The 17,662-nt window shown below is 40.2% G+C and overlaps 1 protein-coding gene across 2 annotated transcripts in view; it reads left to right on the top strand.

The window, feature by feature from the left end:
• kif19 (kinesin family member 19) overlaps positions 1–15,509 on the top strand; it is a 58,525-nt gene extending 43,016 nt beyond the window's left edge. The window contains exons 6-19 of one of the 2 annotated variants that reach the window (XM_037544331.1): positions 2,470–2,595; positions 5,467–5,661; positions 6,687–6,833; positions 7,420–7,542; positions 7,646–7,802; positions 8,495–8,705; positions 8,977–9,175; positions 10,384–10,654; positions 10,858–10,979; positions 11,156–11,319; positions 11,639–11,744; positions 12,978–13,119; positions 13,951–14,339; positions 14,951–15,509. In XM_037544331.1, coding sequence (XP_037400228.1) covers positions 2,470–2,595; positions 5,467–5,661; positions 6,687–6,833; positions 7,420–7,542; positions 7,646–7,802; positions 8,495–8,705; positions 8,977–9,175; positions 10,384–10,654; positions 10,858–10,979; positions 11,156–11,319; positions 11,639–11,744; positions 12,978–13,119; positions 13,951–14,339; positions 14,951–15,124 — 2,526 coding nt within the window. In that variant the 3' untranslated portion in view covers positions 15,125–15,509. Of the gene's footprint in view, positions 1–2,469; positions 2,596–5,466; positions 5,662–6,686; positions 6,834–7,419; positions 7,543–7,645; positions 7,803–8,494; positions 8,706–8,976; positions 9,176–10,383; positions 10,655–10,857; positions 10,980–11,155; positions 11,320–11,638; positions 11,745–12,977; positions 13,120–13,950; positions 14,352–14,950 lie in introns of those variants that run through there. The other variant, XM_037544332.1, reaches the window with a different exon arrangement.
• Positions 15,510–17,662: the final 2,153 nt, after the last annotated feature.

The raw sequence follows: 17,662 nt of genomic DNA, 5'->3' as shown, positions 1-17,662 counted from the left end.
ATCTTTCTAGCACATTCATTATGTACTGCTAACATATGCTTTAGATACTCAGTATTTTCAGAAAGAACTTTCTCTCCTTCGAGAGAAACAACTCCATTGTGTGAGATAAATAGCACGCTGTCACTGTGCGTCTAATGCGAAAGAAAGGATACAGAAAGCTCTGAAAGGAGATTGACTGAGAGCTTGATTGGGGCAACAAGAGCCTGTCGGAACAGAGAACGAGAGAAAGGGGACATGATTGATAGATCTTTATTAGAAGAGATCCTTCCACGAATTTTGATGGAATGGCCATCATGTACAAGAGCACAAATAAACACAGACTGGCCGTGTAAAGGTCACGACATGGTAACAGCATGGTAATAAGTGGGAGCTGTGAGATGATAAGTGCTGGTTTTGTGGTAATATTCATAAAAAATATTCAATATACTGCAAAAACTAGTAGCGCAGGCTGAAGCCCAGCTGCTCGATGCATGTTACTATGATAGAATTTGCGATTGTAGCCCTTTTGTTGAAATACAGCTTATAAATGACTTTTACTTTCCAGCACCTTCAAAAAACATGGGACAGTGCTTACAGGAGAACTATGGATAATCAACAAGGAGCAAAATGATAGCTGAGCTGGAGGAGTTGCATCCATTTAACGTGTATTATTCATTTTTCAACAAATGGTTCTGAGATTATTAGATGAAACACAATTCACATCCATAAGGAAGGGGAAAGTTGAAGAAAAATAAGCGACAAACAGGAGTTAAGGGAAGATATAGAGAATAGGACATCTAACATGTGCTGTGGGTCTGAAAGAAAGAGTAGCTGTCAAGAAACTTTTACTGAGAAAAGGAAATAGACAAAAAGGCAAATTAAAAAAAAAGCTGCTGGTGTTCTCAAAACTATGAACTGACAACCCTGGCGCCCAATATCAATATTATTGTAAGTAATGACTTGGATCATGAGAAGCAGAAGATGCAACCAACTTTTAAGGCTGAACTTTTGGAGGTGTGGAAAAACATCTCTGCAGGTGTCTTTGAAAAACTGAAAGCAAGTTTTAACTAAACACTGAAAAATTTTTGATTACTTGTTGGGGCATCCCTGTAATTATCTGTTAAATAAATGTATCTTAATATAATAATCAATGATTTTGACTGAAAATTGAATCAATTAAGGCTGGTCTATGACTTTTGAACAGTACTGTAAATCTTGGCATGAACTACACCTCTTTTGTTTTAGTTTTTCTGTGAATGGGAGTATAGAAGTGGATCCCTTCTATGTTTGTGTCTTTAAAGAAAGCTGGAGCCGAGCCCATCACAGCATTTATCATAACACTAAAAACTAAAAGTAAAACTGAAACTTATAAAAAATAAAAGAGAAGAACTATTATTTTTCATAAAATAAAAACAAACTATTCATCTACTTTTAAGACTAACTGAATGTAAACCAAAGTCAAAAACCGAAATGAAAAACTAAATATAAACTAATGAAGATTTAAAAACTATAATAACCCTGATTTGAGTTCTTTGATGATCAATCAGGGTGCATCATTGAGAGCTTCACACATAGAGGGCATAACACAGCCTTGGTGGTTGAACTCTGGCCTGCTGGAGCTGTCTCTGAGGGGGGAGTGTATTTGTTTTCACTCACAGAAAGAGTGTAGAGGCTAGTTTATGACTGTGTTTTGGAAAGGCCCCATCTGTTGCCTTTTCCCTTTCCATCAACCTCGCACACATAAACACACATAGAAATACACACACACAGAAATGTACACACTAGTTTCCTTATGAAAAAGATGCTTCTTTTGTGCTTTGTTGTACAAACCTGTGACTAAGTAACTTCGTGTGCGCACATAAATACAGAATGACTCACTGGACTCTTCATGATACATATTTGGTAAATATATTCTCAAGAGGCCAATTTGCATTTTTTTGTATTATGTTTTCTTCCAGACCTTTAAGGTTTAGTCCAAAATGCTATGCCTACTACTCTCTGTCTCTCTCTCTCTCTGTCCCTTCTTTCCTGCTCTTTTTCAGTCTGTTTGTGTGTGTAGCTGCTCTTTCCCTTCAGTGTCAATGGAGTCTTTTCATACACCTCATCCTCACTCTGAAATTATCACCTCCTTTGGAGACTTCAAAGCCACTTTGCTGACACTGGGAAAATGTTCCATTTAGCATTGCTAAAATTACAGCCTTGCAGTGACCACAGCTGCTCCGGATGTGGTCCTGTTCTATACCTGGTTTAAATGGAGCTTTGTGAAGTCTTCAGAATGTAGTTTCATTTCATTCAGCACCAGGTCCTGAAGACACTAACAGACATGTATTTGTACAGTGGAGAAAGAGATTTCACATGCATATGGTTTGCACAGCCTCAGTGTTATCAACACTTATACGGAATACCATATAAAAGAAGCTATGTGGGGTGTTAAGGTTCATAGTTGTGTGCTGATTCTTTAATATAATACAGTCTATCTTTGCCCTTCAGATCTATAATGAGATGATCCGAGACCTGCTGAATCCATCCTCCGGCTTTCTTGACTTGAGAGAGGACTCCAAGGGGGAGATCCAGGTAGCAGGGATCACAGAGGTGTCCACAGTCAACGCCCGAGAGGTTAGTTGCATATTGGGCCATATTTCAGCTGTGGCAAAACTTGGACAGGCCAGGACTGTGGGGCTGGGGTGTATTTTTAAAACTCTAATGTTCAAAATAGTGATGTCACCGTTGGTGGTGTGCTGTTTAGTGCAGTATATGGGGTTTGAGATGCAGTTGTAGAACGTCCACACCACACAATGAAAACCCCTATGAATGTGGGGAGTTTACCTCTAACCTAGTTTAGTTTAGATCATCATAACTGGTGTAGAGAGTGTTTATTGTGATGTTGGCACTATCATTTAAGAATCATCTTTGTGCTTAGATGCTTGTGGTAAGCCCAGGCCTGATTAGTGGAATATATGAAATCACAGTGTTGTTGTTTTTAAGCCGTATTCTCTTGATGGTGTTGGTGGTAACAAATCATCACTGTCCAAAGAAAATCAAGTATCTCTAAATTGGTAACTTTATAGGTGAAATTGTTTTTTTTTTTTTATCTAGACATTCCAGTACCAAACTATGTACATAGCCCAAAACAAAACAAAGCAACCTCACATCAGACTTGTTCTGCCTTAAATGAGTAGAGTAAGTAAGGGATAAATGACCCAAACACTCCTAACATGGCAAACAACCTACAGGCATTGGAGAACATATTCTAAACCATCCCCACACACACTAAGCACCCAGACATATGCCACTTAACCATAACCCTATAAAAGTTCAAATTATATAGTGCCTTTCTCAGACCCAAGGTCACTTTACGTAGACAAAAAAAAAACACATATCAGGAAGGAGATTGAAAGTGCTGAGAAAATAGGTAGGTTTTAAGCTGAGCTTTAAAAAGGAAAAAGTGAGGGACAGTCATGGAGAGATTGTGGTAGTGAGTTTCATAGTTTGGGGCCGTGAAGCTGAAAGATCTGCCTCCAGCAATGACCAGTCTAAATTTTAGGACACCTAGATGACCTAAATGTATGGGAAGGGCATTAAGGAGGATGAGGAGCTCGGCTGAGTAAGCTAATGCTAGACCATGTAGAGATTTGTAAGTTAGCAAGAAGACTTTACACTGGATGCGAAGCAGGACAGGTAACCAGTGTAACTGATATAGAGTTGGGGTGATGTAAACTGATTTTTTAGAATGAGAGAGAATTCTAGCTGCTGAGTTTTGTAATTACTGAAGAGGGTTTTTTTTACTGATTTACTGAATCACTGAAGACAGTTTTTTGAGTAGGGAGTTGCAGGAGTCTAGGTGGGATCATATAAAGGCATGTACCACAGATTTAGTGTCTTTCTTGGAGAGCATGGGGCAAAGGTGAGCAACATTGCAGGAATGGAAAAAAAGCTGTTTTGTCCAAAGTCTTGATATAAGGTTCAAAAGAAAGGACAAGATCAAAAAATACTCCTAAGTTACAGACAACAGCTGAAGGTCTAATGGTCACTGCAGCTAAATTAAGAGTGACATGATTAGACTTTGCTGTAACAGACTTAGGGCCAATAAGTAGAATTTCACTTTTGTCACTGTTTAGTTTTAGAAAGTTACTCTGCATCCAGTGTTTGAGGTCTCGAATACACAATATTAGGGCAGGGGGAGGCAGGTTCATGATGGTGTTGGTTCAGACGTAGATCTGTATATCATCAACATAACAGTGAAAATGAAGACCATGACGGCAGATGATCTGACTGAGGAGTAAAATACAGATGATGAAGTGTAGAGGGCCAAGGACTGAACCCGGGGAGATCCCTTGTGTAACAGCACTGATAGCAGACTTTTGCTTACCAAGGGCAATAAAGTGGAGTCTATTAGTAAGATAGGATCTGAACCAGGCAAGCTCAGTGTCAATGCCAATAGCTGAAAGACAGGAGAAGAGTTTGTCATGATTAATGGTGTCAAGTGCAGTGGTTAAATCTAAGAGAAGCAGAATATTGATAGTGCCGGAATCAGTAGACAGGAGGAGATCATTTGGAACCCATAAAAGTGCTGTCTCCATGCTATGCATTGTACGAAAGCCTGACCAGAAAGGTTAAAAAAGATCATTATTAATCTAAAAAGACTGCATTTGAAATGCTACAACCCATTATTAGAAATTGGTCAGCAGTGTTCTGAGATGGCTGTATCCAGACCAGGTTTCCTTGTTGAGTAAAACTCAGCCTCTTTCTCACTGGCTTCTGGTTCCAAATAATTGCATATTGTTTTATTTGTTACTTTCACCCTCTTCATGCTGTCTTTCTTCCTGGCCTATGCCTTCCTTTCTGTGTTTATCTTTCTTATAGTCCATAGTTAATTACCAACCCTTATTTGGGTAGTGTGGCAATAACTAAATTATGCAGATCTAAATTACACCTGTTACTTTGTGTTGTTTTTTCTAATTGCATTAGTTGAACGTAACCATATTAAGTTGAGTGTAAGAGTACATAACAAACTATCTAGTCTAGTTAATTAGAATTTACTTGAATTTTATCTGTGTGATTACTCAACCAAACTTGTTATCCTAGAAGCTGCTCAACACAGTTGCGTGGATCACCTAAACATTACATTTTGAAGTAATTTTTTTTTGTATGGAACCATGAGTGGAAGAGAGATCGAGAGCTGTGACAAGTGCTTCTTAAACAAATAAAATGCATTTAGAGTGAAAGCCGGACATTTTAACATTTGATCAATGCTACCAAACAAACACCAATCAAGAGTTCAAAACCTGTCTGGTCCAAATGGCAGGCCTACTTCATTTACAAAGCAAAGTGGAAATGAGTCTTTTGAACTTTAATATATATGTTGTATTTGTTCAAATAAACACACAAAGGAAGTGATATCACTCAAACATGACTAATAAATAACATTAAATGACTCTCAATATTTATGATGGATGAAAGATTAATGATAATCTTACTTACTCTCAGATCATGGAGTTGTTGATGAAAGGCAATAAACAGCGGACTCAGGAGCCCACCGCGGCCAATCAGGCGTCCTCACGGTCTCATGCCGTGCTGCAGGTAGCTGTGAAGCAGCAGAGCCGCTGCAGAGACGTTCTGCAGGAGGTGCGCTTTGCCCGCCTCTTCATGATCGACCTTGCTGGGTCTGAGCGAGCTGCACAGGTACAGCACATGCCAAACAGTATCATAGGCTCCCCAAAATCACCTTTGTTTACCAACATTGCAATTGTGTATATGCATTATTAGTTTGTTAAGGGTGTTTATGCATTATGATGCATCAACATGAAGGTGACAGTTTAAATGCATTGATTTTGGAATGGTAGAGTTGATTGTAAACTGTTAAATCATTATTAATATCCTAAAGAATCATGATCAAATGAATCATGGTGAGGTTATAGATTTACTCCATTATATGCTATACAGTACATTCTGAAATTGTCACTTGTGTTGTCACCCTCTGTTACATCACTGAAATGTTGCAGCAATACCTGACTTGGTCATTTAGTTTAAATGTATTTTAGTTAATTAAAAGCAAACTCAATTTTGAGGTGGGGATTGGTACATACACTTAACATGCTGTAGTGGGAAAATAAGAATCTCTTACTGGGTACAAACAGTTATTTGCTTATCATGCTTGTGTTAGAAGCCTCACTGCAGGGAGCTGTGATTCAGCTGCCAGTCAGTACTGCTGCCTCTGTCACACCATGCGAGACAAAAATACATGGCATCATGTTTTAAGAAAGAGAAGACTCATCTGCCATGGAAACAGATGGAAATGTTAACCAGCCAGGCTCTTTGTGGGAGTGGATGTATAGGGTCCAGCCTGCTGGTTTGCCCCCCTGTGGCATGCATTTTAAAGGATAGAATGGATCATTCTGTCGTTGGCCATGGGTTGCTTCGCTACATGTTTGATTATTTGTTCTCTGTTGACGGTGAAAAATGAACCTGTAATGCAAGTTTAAACAAAGAGTTTGTAGCGCCCTCTGCTGGTAGAATATTAAGCTGAAATGGACTTCAGTGAAATTAAACTCGAACGCACTGCTTAGCTTAGCCTGTGTGTGTTTTTACGACTGTAGACTTGGCACCATTGGATGTTATTTATATTCCAGCAATGAGCATCCCGAACCGTAGTATTTGCTAGATATTAAAAGAGTTTTAAAGCTGTCCCTCTCTTGTCCTTCTTTCAGACACAGAACAGGGGGCAGAGGCTGAAGGAAGGAGCTCATATAAACCGCTCACTTCTGGCACTGGGAAACTGCATTAATGCTCTAAGTGAAAAGAATGGCAACAAATATGTCAACTATAGAGACAGCAAGCTCACACGCCTGCTTAAGGTGAAGACATTAACTTTCTGACAGAATAATGAGCCCTTTAAATATCCCATCGTATAATCCCGCCTATTGTTAACCTAACACGCTAGGCCTTACTGGCCTGTGGTTCAGCTCCTGAAGCCTTCACCAAAGGGAGAGCTACCATTGCTCTTTCTACCTACACCTTAAACAGTGTCACAAAGAGTCATTTGAGTTGTTGAATGCTGTAGAATGACCCCGTAGAAGAACCGTTTTCTATACCAATTTAAGGGCTCTTCCTACAACCTTTACATTATGTGGAGGTTCTTGAAACTTTCAAAACATTTTTCACACTCACATGTATCTTTTACAAAGTGGTTAATTATAGATCTACCTGCTGATTTGTTTTAGCAAAACACAAAGTTTTGGCCTAGAGCGCCTAGGCCTAGAGGTATTTTATATACATTATATATATATATATATATATATATATATATATATATATATATATATATATATATTACATATCAGTAACAAAATAGTTTGAAACACTATGTCTCTGCAGTTCTTTTGTGATGTGTATTTGATGTTCTTTGCAAACAAACTTTTCTCTGATCTGTATAACTGACAGGACTCTTTGGGTGGGAATAGTCGGACTGTAATGATAGCTCACATAAGCCCTGCCTCAATGGCCTTTGAAGAGTCTCGGAACACTCTGACTTATGCTGACCGTGCCAAAAGTATTCGTACACGGGTGAGAACAATACACACACACAACATGTCAGCTGATGTTGAGTTGATGAATCAGTGCGTATGTTATAAGCAGAGATCTAAAGGTATTGTGACTACCTCCTCAGGTGAAGAGAAATCTGCTGAATGTGTCCTACCACATTGCTCAGTACACCAGCATCATCTCAGACCTGCGCAGTGAGATCCAGAGACTGAAGAAGAAAATTGCTGAGCAAGCTAGCCGGCAGAACAACCCTGACAGGACAGATATACGGCATGTGCAGGGTAACTCACTCCTCTCTGTTAGCACTTAGCTTTACTTTTCAAAGCCACTACTTATCCACAAGGGCAAGTGCCAGTTTCATGAATAGCCAATGGAAAATTAGTTCATCTTAAAGAAATTGGCTGTATTTATGACTGGCCTATGCTGGACCTTGAGGTTTCATATTGTGCATTCTGACTTTGTGTAGTGTTACAGGGTTTTTGAAGTGATACTGTGGTTCTAACCTGATGTGTACTAGTTAGCTCTACACAAGCTGCATGCCTAAATCAACACATAATGGCCTTACACCATGTTTAGATGTTAAGTAGTCTCAAATAGACTAGGTTGTTTTTTCTGACACCATATTACTCACTGTTATCTATAAATATGTCAAAAAAACATGACTAGAGATAACAGTAGCGGCCCCCTTGGAGCCTGAATTTTATCTGTACTATTGCCTGTTTTCCTTAAACTGAATTGTTGCCTTAAGTTTGAAATCCTATGTAATGTCAGTATTTCTAAGATTTAAATGATCCCAGAGCATACAAATAGAAACCGAAGGTTTTTTTTGTCATTTCCCCTTATGTCTCTGTACACATCTGTCACATATTGATATTTCCCCCTACAGCAGCTGTGAGGGCTGGGGTGGTAAAAGTAATGGGCAGGAAACAATTGGGATCTGACACGTTTGGGTATTGAATGCCCTTCCATACAGACACTGGCTCACTGTCTCCCCCCTCTGGTGGTGTAGCGGAGGTGCAGGCTCACTCCACTCAGCAGAGCCGAGCAGAAATGGACCAACTGAGAGAGCAGCTGATCGAAGCCTTCCGACAGCAGATGGAGATCAGAAAACGTCTGATGGAGCTGGACAACACAAACATGGAGATCCAGATAGATACATCCAAATACCTTCTTACGATTGCAGAGTGAGCACAATATACATGCAAACACCCCTACAGTACTGTGCAGAAGTTACCTGTCATGTATTTAATTTTCAATCAGAATAGCCATTAAGTGTAAGTTATTTATTTTTCAGGGGAAAATAACATGTTAGGTTTACATGTTATTTTTTTGAAAACTGTATGGTCAGCTAAGCAGCCACAAAGCCATTGGATTTACAGTGAGATTCTGTAAAAAGCAAGTGACAAGTGAAATTCTAATCTGTTTCTGATTTGCTGTGTTTTTTTTTCTCTGTAGCTGGGAGCAGGAACGAAGCAGGCACCGCAAGAAGTGGCAGGGTGAAAGGCGGAAGGAGAGCTTTAATAAGGACGAGAGTGAGAAAGACTCAGACACCCCAGAGTCTCCACCAGACAGCACAGAGACTCAGGAGGTGGCCATGGCCAGGGAGAACCTGGTCACACTAATGGCTGAACAAAAGAAAATCAGCAAACAAAGGGTAATGATTGCTTATTACCACGAGGGGGAGTAACTACTAAAAAAAATAACATGCTGGATTTCAGTGGATTCCTTGTCCACTCTGATATCATTTTGTTGCCACCATTAGACCTTGAAATATTTGTCTGAACCTCATGATAATTTCCCAAATATGTGTCCGGCTAGGACTTGATTCAAGTTTCATGCTTGAGGTTTCACAGACCATCTGGCACTTTTAACAGTTTTACTCCTCACTTTGTTCTTCCGCTGTACTTTCATGACTGTAATTCAATTTAATTTGGCATGCGTAGGTCACTTACTCACTTTGTCAACAGATTTTAGAGCCAAGATCCATATTTTATGTTATACATAACATGGTCTGTGTAAAGAAAAGTCCTAGGATTCATGCAGTGATAACATCTTATATTAGCACTGCACAGTGTGAGAACAGTGCATTATAAATTCTATGCATTGTTCTATGCATTGTCAGATGCAGAATATGGTACTTTTACAAATGTTGTTTTCATTCCGACCAGTGACAGTTCATTCAAGTATTCGCTGTTTATAATTACTCCACTGTGAAAGTAGAATAGAATTTAGAACCATTTGTCACTGTGTTTTGCACACTGTGAAATTAGACCTCTGCATTTAACCCATCCGTGCAGTGAAACACCCACATACGTGCACACTAGTGAACGCACACACTAGGGGGCAGTGAGCACACTTGCCCGGAGCAGTGGGTAGCCCTATCCACGGTGCCCAGGGAGCAATTGGGGCTTAGGTGCCTTGCTCAAGGGTACTTCAGTCATGGACTGTCAGCCAAGGGGGATCAAACCAGCGACCTTCCGGTCACAGGGCTGGTTCCCCTAACCTCCAGCCCATGACTGCCCCATGTATTTTACTGTTGTACAATTGAGCCCATTTGGGGTGAACTGGAGGCAGTTGGATCTACAAAGACATTTAAATATCAGGTCTGCATGTTTGTTATATTGCATAAAGTAATAAAAAATAGGAGAACAAATGTAGATATTTGTATATGAACTTTTATCATTATCTCATTGGCTATCTTTTGTTTTCTTTTTGTTTCTAAGTGAGATCTGTTTGTAAGTAACAAATATCAGCATTAAATCAGGTCCAATTACACAGAGTTATTGTGAAAACTAAATTCTAGTGTTGACTAAACGAGCGAGTTGGGCTGTGCAGTTACACATCCCTCCTTCCATCCTTCAGGCTGGTCTGGAGCGGCGGCTGGCAGAGCTGCGTGAGAGGGCTCGCAGGTTGGAAGAGCTGCTCCCACGCCGTGTGAGCTCAGAGGAGCAGCGGGAAGTGCTGGGGCTGCTGTGTAAAGTGCATGAGCTGGAGATCGAGAATGCAGAGATGCAGTCTCACACCCTGCTCAAAGACAACGTTATCCGGCAGAAGAACGTAGTGGTGCAGAGATTTGAGCAGCACAGGCAGCTGTGCCATGAGATCATCCAGCAGCAGCGGCGCTTCATTGATGGTGAGTCTGCTCAGAGCAGAGACCAGATAAAGAGCTTAAAGAGACCATTAATAAACAACTGGTGGTCTAAGCTCAGAAGAAGTTTTATATTATATGAAGGTGCCTTGTGATATGTATAAAGTACAAGCAGCACTATACTGCTGAGTTATTGCACAGTATTAATCATTTTATATCTCATAAGCTGTTGTACTCCTTTATTCCAGATCACAGTCTTCTGGTGCCCCCACATCTTCAGGAACTGTATGAGATGTACATTAGGGAGCTGGACGAGCGGAACCTAGACCGAGTTGTGGCTTTAGACAAAGTCACCATCCACACTTTAAAGGTGTAGATTAATGTTGTTCTTTCAGGCATACACATTGCACAGTCCTACATTCTGGACATGTTCTAGAAAAGATCCAGGTGGTGTTGATTCTGTATGCACTGCTAAAATTTGCATAATAATATTAATAGTAATAAAAAATATACATTTTTCCCATTTCATGTTTTCCTTTTTTACAGGAGGGCTCCCTTCCTAAGATTGCCCTCCCTAGCAGAGGACGTGACCCCTTGCAGGAACTGGACTCAGACCAGGAGAGTGTTCGAACACTGGGCTCTGATACCAGACAAGGAAGAGTCAAAGTGCGGAGGCACACTTTGCCTCCCATTCTCCCAGAGCCTGATAGGTAAACATTCTACTCAGAATCTTAATTTAAAACAGTTAAAGTGCTCTTTAGAAATAATTCACCAATATGTAAGGCAGTATTTTCAATAAAGACAGCATGTTTACAATGTTCAGTGCTACTGAACTCAGCCCTAATGTTAGGGGCATTTTGTCCCTTTTCGAAGCAACATGATTCAACCTTTATCCTTCTGTTATCAGATCACACTATTGAATTGCATCAGGGTTCTTCTGATCCTAACATCAAGCTATGTTGCCCGTCAGAATTTGACCCGAATGCATTTCTTACAGCATTCTGTCTTTTCTCTCCCTTTATCACACAGTGACAGTAACCGGGTGTTTAAGAGCAGTCCACATGCAAAGCAGATAAAGAACTCTGTGGTGATGACTCCACCACCCATTCACATCAATGGACAGGGCAACCGAGAGGTGAGCACCATTGCTTATTTAAGTTTCACTTAAAGCAAGCAGTGAAGTACATAAATGTCTTAAGAGCTGAGCCTAATATTCTTTGTCCAGGTAATGTTGTGTATATGAACAAAAGTATTGGGACACACCTCTTAATAATTGAATTCAGGTGTTTATTTCAAATCCCATTGCCACAGATGTACAAAATGAAACACCTAGCCACCTAGCCAAGGCAGTCTGCCTTTACAAACATTTGTAAAATCAAATGTGTTATTGTAATAGGATTCCACTGTTGCATTCAGTTCATGAAATTTCTTCCCTCTTAAATATTCCACGATCAGCTGTGCACGGTATTATTAAAAAGTGGAAGGGTTAAGGAACCACAGCAACTCAGCCATTATGTGACTGACCACGCTGGCATTAACATCAGCATAACAACTGTGCACCAGGAGCTTCATAGTATGGAGCCTTACCTCACCAAGCACAATATCAGGCATCAGATTAAATGATGTAATGCATGCAGCCAGGAGAACATTACCTGTCTGACTGCATTGTGACAAATGTATAGTTTGGTGGAGGAGGGATAATGCTATGGGGTTGTTTTTCAGGGGTTGGCCTAGGCCTCTTAGTTCTAGTGAAGGGAAGTCTTAATGCTTCAGCATACCAAAACATTTAGGACAATTCTATGCTTCTGACCTTGTGGGATTTGTTTGGGAAAGGCCCTTTTCTGTTCCAGCATGACTGAGCCCCAGTGCACAAAGTAAGGTCCATAAAGGCATGGCTGTGTGAGCATGGTATGGAAGAGCTTGAAATTACGAGTTATGATTTTTTTCTTCTCCAGTCAAATTACCATTTTGGAAATATAAGGCTTTGCTATGACAGTGATGATATGCACAAATCATATGTGCAAAATTATTGGGACACCTGCACATTATATCTACAGGAGCTTTTATGACATCCCCTTCTAAGTTCATAGGCATTAATATGAAGTTGAGCTCCTATTTGCAGCTGTGACAGCTTCCACTCCTGTGGGAAGCTTGCTACAAGATTTTGGAGTGTATCTGTAGAAATTTTTGCCCATTCATCCAGAGGAGCATTTGTAAGGTCAGACATTGATTTTGGAAAAATATTGTGAAGAATATGTACAATAGTGTTCTTAACAGTATACTGCAATAATAGCATTATAGTGAACAAAATATATGGTTGCATTGTGAAGAACACACATATATGATTCTGTGTTCTTTCTCTTTGCAGTTGCTGCCAAGTGCACTAGTGCTGCCAAGTGCACTAGAGGGTGCACTGAGCTATAGCCTCCTGAGCCACAGTGTGAGCAGTCACCTAGATTCATCACCAGAAAGCAGTGAGAATGGAACTGAAGCTCCTCTCACACCTAAAGGTGAATATACCTTTTTGTTTGTCTTATAAGCTGCATTGTTATTGGTTTCAAGCCACAGGTCTGACCACATGGCTGGTTATGACACAGGATTAAAGTGATAACTGTGGCTGCACCTATCTTCAGACGTGTGACCATGATGAGAGTCAGCAATCTAATACATTAGTAGAGGTCATCAATGCATAGATGTACATAGATGCATATCTATTCAAAGTTTAAAAAATGGGAATCACTGTTTTCAATAATTATGTTTCCTGTAAAAAAAATGACTGAGAAAGCTGTACTGAGAACATTGATGATATTTAAATAACATCCACAATACCTCATATTTGAAATGTAATGAACAAATTTTAGACAGATAACTTATCAAGGCATTGCTGTAATTGAAGTATATTGTTTAGCATTTAAGAACATCTAAAAAAAAAAAAAAATTAAATAAAAACTCTGCTGTCAATTTTATACCATTACACTGTGTAAGTTATTAAAGAACAAAACTAACAGTTATCCATATAAAAAGTGATTCCAAACTTGTGAAAGGTACTGTATGTGCTGATTGTATCAGCATAGGCTTCACTTAAAAGTTTTGAGCCAAGTATTGTATCATCAGAATAAACCTCTGATTACAAACTCTTATTCATTCTTTTTGAAAAAAAAATTGTGTGTACATTAAAGTCATTACAGCGAGCTGCTTTTCCAGACACCGACTAATCTTTGGCAAAATAATACTGTCAACAGAAATTTTGGAAATTACTGTTTCATGTTTAAAGAATAGTGCTATTTAAATCTCCTGCAATATTGATCCATATTTCTTTACATTATCTTCCTCCCATTCAGAGAGGCAGCAGATCCTAAAAGGTGTGCACAGCATTGCAGTGAAAGCAGCTCGCCGCCGCTCAAAAGCGCTGGAGATAGACGCCCTGCGCCTTCCTCCTCCACCTTCCCCTCTGGACCCTATAAAACACAAAAGCAGTCTGTCTCTGAGCGAGGCACCTCCTAAAGGCCTGGTGTTACGTCGTGGCCGTCAGCCCAGCCCAGAGCTCCGTCATGCCACTTCTGACGACAACCTGTCCAGCAGCACTGGCGAAGGCCCTGCCCCCAATGGCACCTGGACACGCCCACGCAATCGCCAGGCCATGCCCAAGAACACTGCACCTCGGGAGCAGGACTTTGAGGCTCGCAGACGCAAGAGAAGGTCTCGGTCCTTCGAGGTCACTGGACAAGCTGTGAGTTATTAAGTCATTTTTGTAACCATTTCATTATTATTATCAGATTAACAGATTTTTTATTTTTTTTATCAAGCTCCAGGCATCTTACAAGATGTTTCTCAGTACAACAAAATACAGGGAGGTTCACTCAAAAGAGGCCTCGAATGTTATATAATAACTCTCGCTAGGATGAAGCAATCTCAACGAAACGTGGAATGTACTCCTCTGTATATGAAGCTTCGAACAAGCCAGGATGCCCCTGTGTCGGAGCGATGAGGTAGGCACTGGATAGCCTTTGTGACATTTAACCTCCAATTGCAACTTCTGGGTGCATACCTCGTATCCCTTCATGTGTCTGAAATCCCTTCATGTGAAAACGGAGATCACTTCCAGCATGGCAAGTAATGCAATCGATTACACATATGTCTATGTATGTGGTGTATTTTTTTGGTTCAGACTGCTTCGTCCTAATGGGAGTTACAACAGAATATTTGGTACGTCTTTCAAGTGAATCTCTCTGTATAATTACAATGCTTAATATGCAAAGATGGCACATTCATTGGCAGAAAACTTAACCGATTGTAATAACTAGGAGTACATGACTTATTTAAGCTTTCTCTACCCTCCAGCTAACCCAAGGGAAGAGCACCAGCCAGCGTTTCCGGCCACTTGATAGCACTTCTGACCCCCACCTGCACATTAATGGTCAACCCCCTGCACCTCTCCTTCGGCCCCAGCACAGAGCTCCAGCTCAGCTGGGCAAAGCTCGGCCCTCCCACCTCAACCACCAAACAGGTCACTAACATGCTAAATAGCCTGTGCATGCTCTGTCTCGTGACACAGCTGCTCAGGGAAATGATCAGACACAGCTGACTTTTCTATACATTTATATCATCAAAATTTATGCTTTGGTTCTTCTATGCATTCCCAACTGTAACTCCAGTTAACAAACTGTTATCATGAACCACCATCAGACTTTGCATTTCACTAATTATATGCCCAGTTACTGGTTTACTATGTACAACAACCTTGTATCTACACACATTGGTTATTTTATTAGAAACAGCTTCCATATACAGTACCATGAAAACCACCTCATAGACCAGGTTTTTACTTATTTAATTCCCTGCCAGCCATTCAGAACAAATTATACAAATTATTCATTTTTTTGTGTCACACAGAGGCCTAAATAACTAAATGTAATATCACATTTGTCCACCCTTTGCCTTTTTACAGCTTCCGTTTATCAAAGAAATCTGCAGGGATATTTTTCCAAAGTTCTCCAAAGTTCAGTCTTAGAAGTTGATTGTATTTTCTGCTTTTTGGGATCCAAGTAATCCCAAATTGACACCTTTGTTGAGAAGACACAGCTTCAACTCGTTAAGATTGGAAGGATGGAAGTGATAGTAGGGTGCACAAAAGTAAATCGTGGACAAAGTAAATATGGATAGATTTATTATTATATTTGTTGTGTTATTTTTCTATTTAAATGGTTTCTGCTTTTTCTACTGAAAAATTAATAGTTTGTATTAATGTTTTTCCATGCATAAAAATGTTATGTGTACCTCATAAAATGATCAGTGAGTGTAGGTATGAACTAGGCATCCTTAAAAATGAATAAACTGGCAACCCAGTGTACAATAAAGGTAATTTAAAGTTATTCATGAGATTGAGCTATATTATTCCTCTTTTCAATCCTGTTCAATCCTGTAGGATCAACAACCTCAAGCGTGGCCCCCAAAGCAGGCAGCCACAGCCCCTCCTTTATGTCACCACCACAGGGGCTGGGGGCCAGCGCACTCGCAAACACTGAGGGACCCCTGCCCTGACCTGTCACTTACCAATCAGCAGCAGCATTGCACTGAGGTAAAGACTGAACATGCCCCAACACCAGCACTCAACTCCCAGCCCGGAAAACTGGACGGTTTCTTGTTCTTCCAGTGGCTGAACTGTATGTAAATGTATCAAATCCACTGAAAGTCAGCAGAGAAACCTTACTGTTGCATTGTGTTCTAATGGACTGGGTCAAATGGGAACCCGTGCATATCCAGATGGGACTCTTCATGGCAGTTCTGTCAGTCACCTGCATTCTTGTTCATGTTGACGTCCTTGAAGCTTGTCTCTGGTACACAGCGCACAAGTGCTGACTTCCTTTTTTAATCATTTGTAAATCAAACAACGTATGTATTAATGTGCATTTACTGTCAAGGATTCAGAGGCTTCAATCTGCTAAAATGCAGAATTATTAAAACATCTCAGCCCAAGATTAAATACAAAAAACTCTTTTAAGCCTAATCATTGCGACAGACGGTAAATCCTGCCTCTAATGCCTTTGGTTTAAACTGTGTGATCAGGCCTTATGGTGTATGTATTATGTGATTCTGGTCATAAAAAAGCACCTTGAAAACTTCCTTCAGTGTATTAAAAGCAACATCTTGACCTTTGCTTTTATGACCCCAGGCTCAGACATTAGTATGTTTTTTTGTCCACAAGGGAACAGTATATCTCATAGCTCTTGTGTTTGCATAAACATATACTGACAATTTTATCTTTGCCTCACACACAGGCAGATATGTGATTTTCTGTAATAGCCTTACATTCATAAAAGAAGTTTCTGAGCACCAGTTCTTTCCATTTGCATGACATTGCTACTTTAAACGACTATTAGGACTCCCTTTCACAGTCATCTGCCATAGGTTGCTACATCAACTGAAGTTCCTTGGTGTATGATGTGTGTCAGTAGTACCAAGACAAACTCAACATTGTATTAATCACATTCCTGAGCCTCAGAGGATGTTTTTAATCATCACCTTGCTTCTCTTTGATGTTCTCAAAGTTTGTGTATTTTTTCATATGCATACATTATACTCTTTTTTTTCTACTCTTGATTTTTGTACATTTTTTTTATTTGTATCCAAATAAAACCTACTGCAAATGTGCTGTTAGGCCCTGTTTTTAATAGCCTCCATACTGTTACATATGTAAAGTGCTGGATTCCATGTTTTTTTTCTGTTGGCAGCGTGGAATCAAGCCTGCTATCAATGACTGTAAACTTACATGCATCTAAATCTAAAGACCCAGCATGCCTGATAGAAAATATTGCGTATATCACCTGACACAAGCGTCGAACAGTGCATGTATGTGGGTGGGTGACATTCAGGTTTTCACCAGAAAGAAGAGAGAAGAAATCCGAAGGAGATGAAGCTCACAAACCTTCAGCCCTTACCCACCTACGTGGTTGAGGCCAGGGTCACTGGCAGGCATGAACAACCAATCAAAACCAAGTATCTAACCCCGGCGAGAACGCGGGCTCCTGATTGGCCAGCGTCACCGCCGTTGCC

The sequence above is a fragment of the Pygocentrus nattereri genome, chromosome 13 (genome assembly GCF_015220715.1).
Source record: "Pygocentrus nattereri isolate fPygNat1 chromosome 13, fPygNat1.pri, whole genome shotgun sequence".
Lineage (NCBI taxonomy): Eukaryota > Metazoa > Chordata > Actinopteri > Characiformes > Serrasalmidae > Pygocentrus > Pygocentrus nattereri.
Note: the sequence above shows the minus strand (reverse complement) of the source record. Positions and strands in the feature narration are given on the sequence as shown.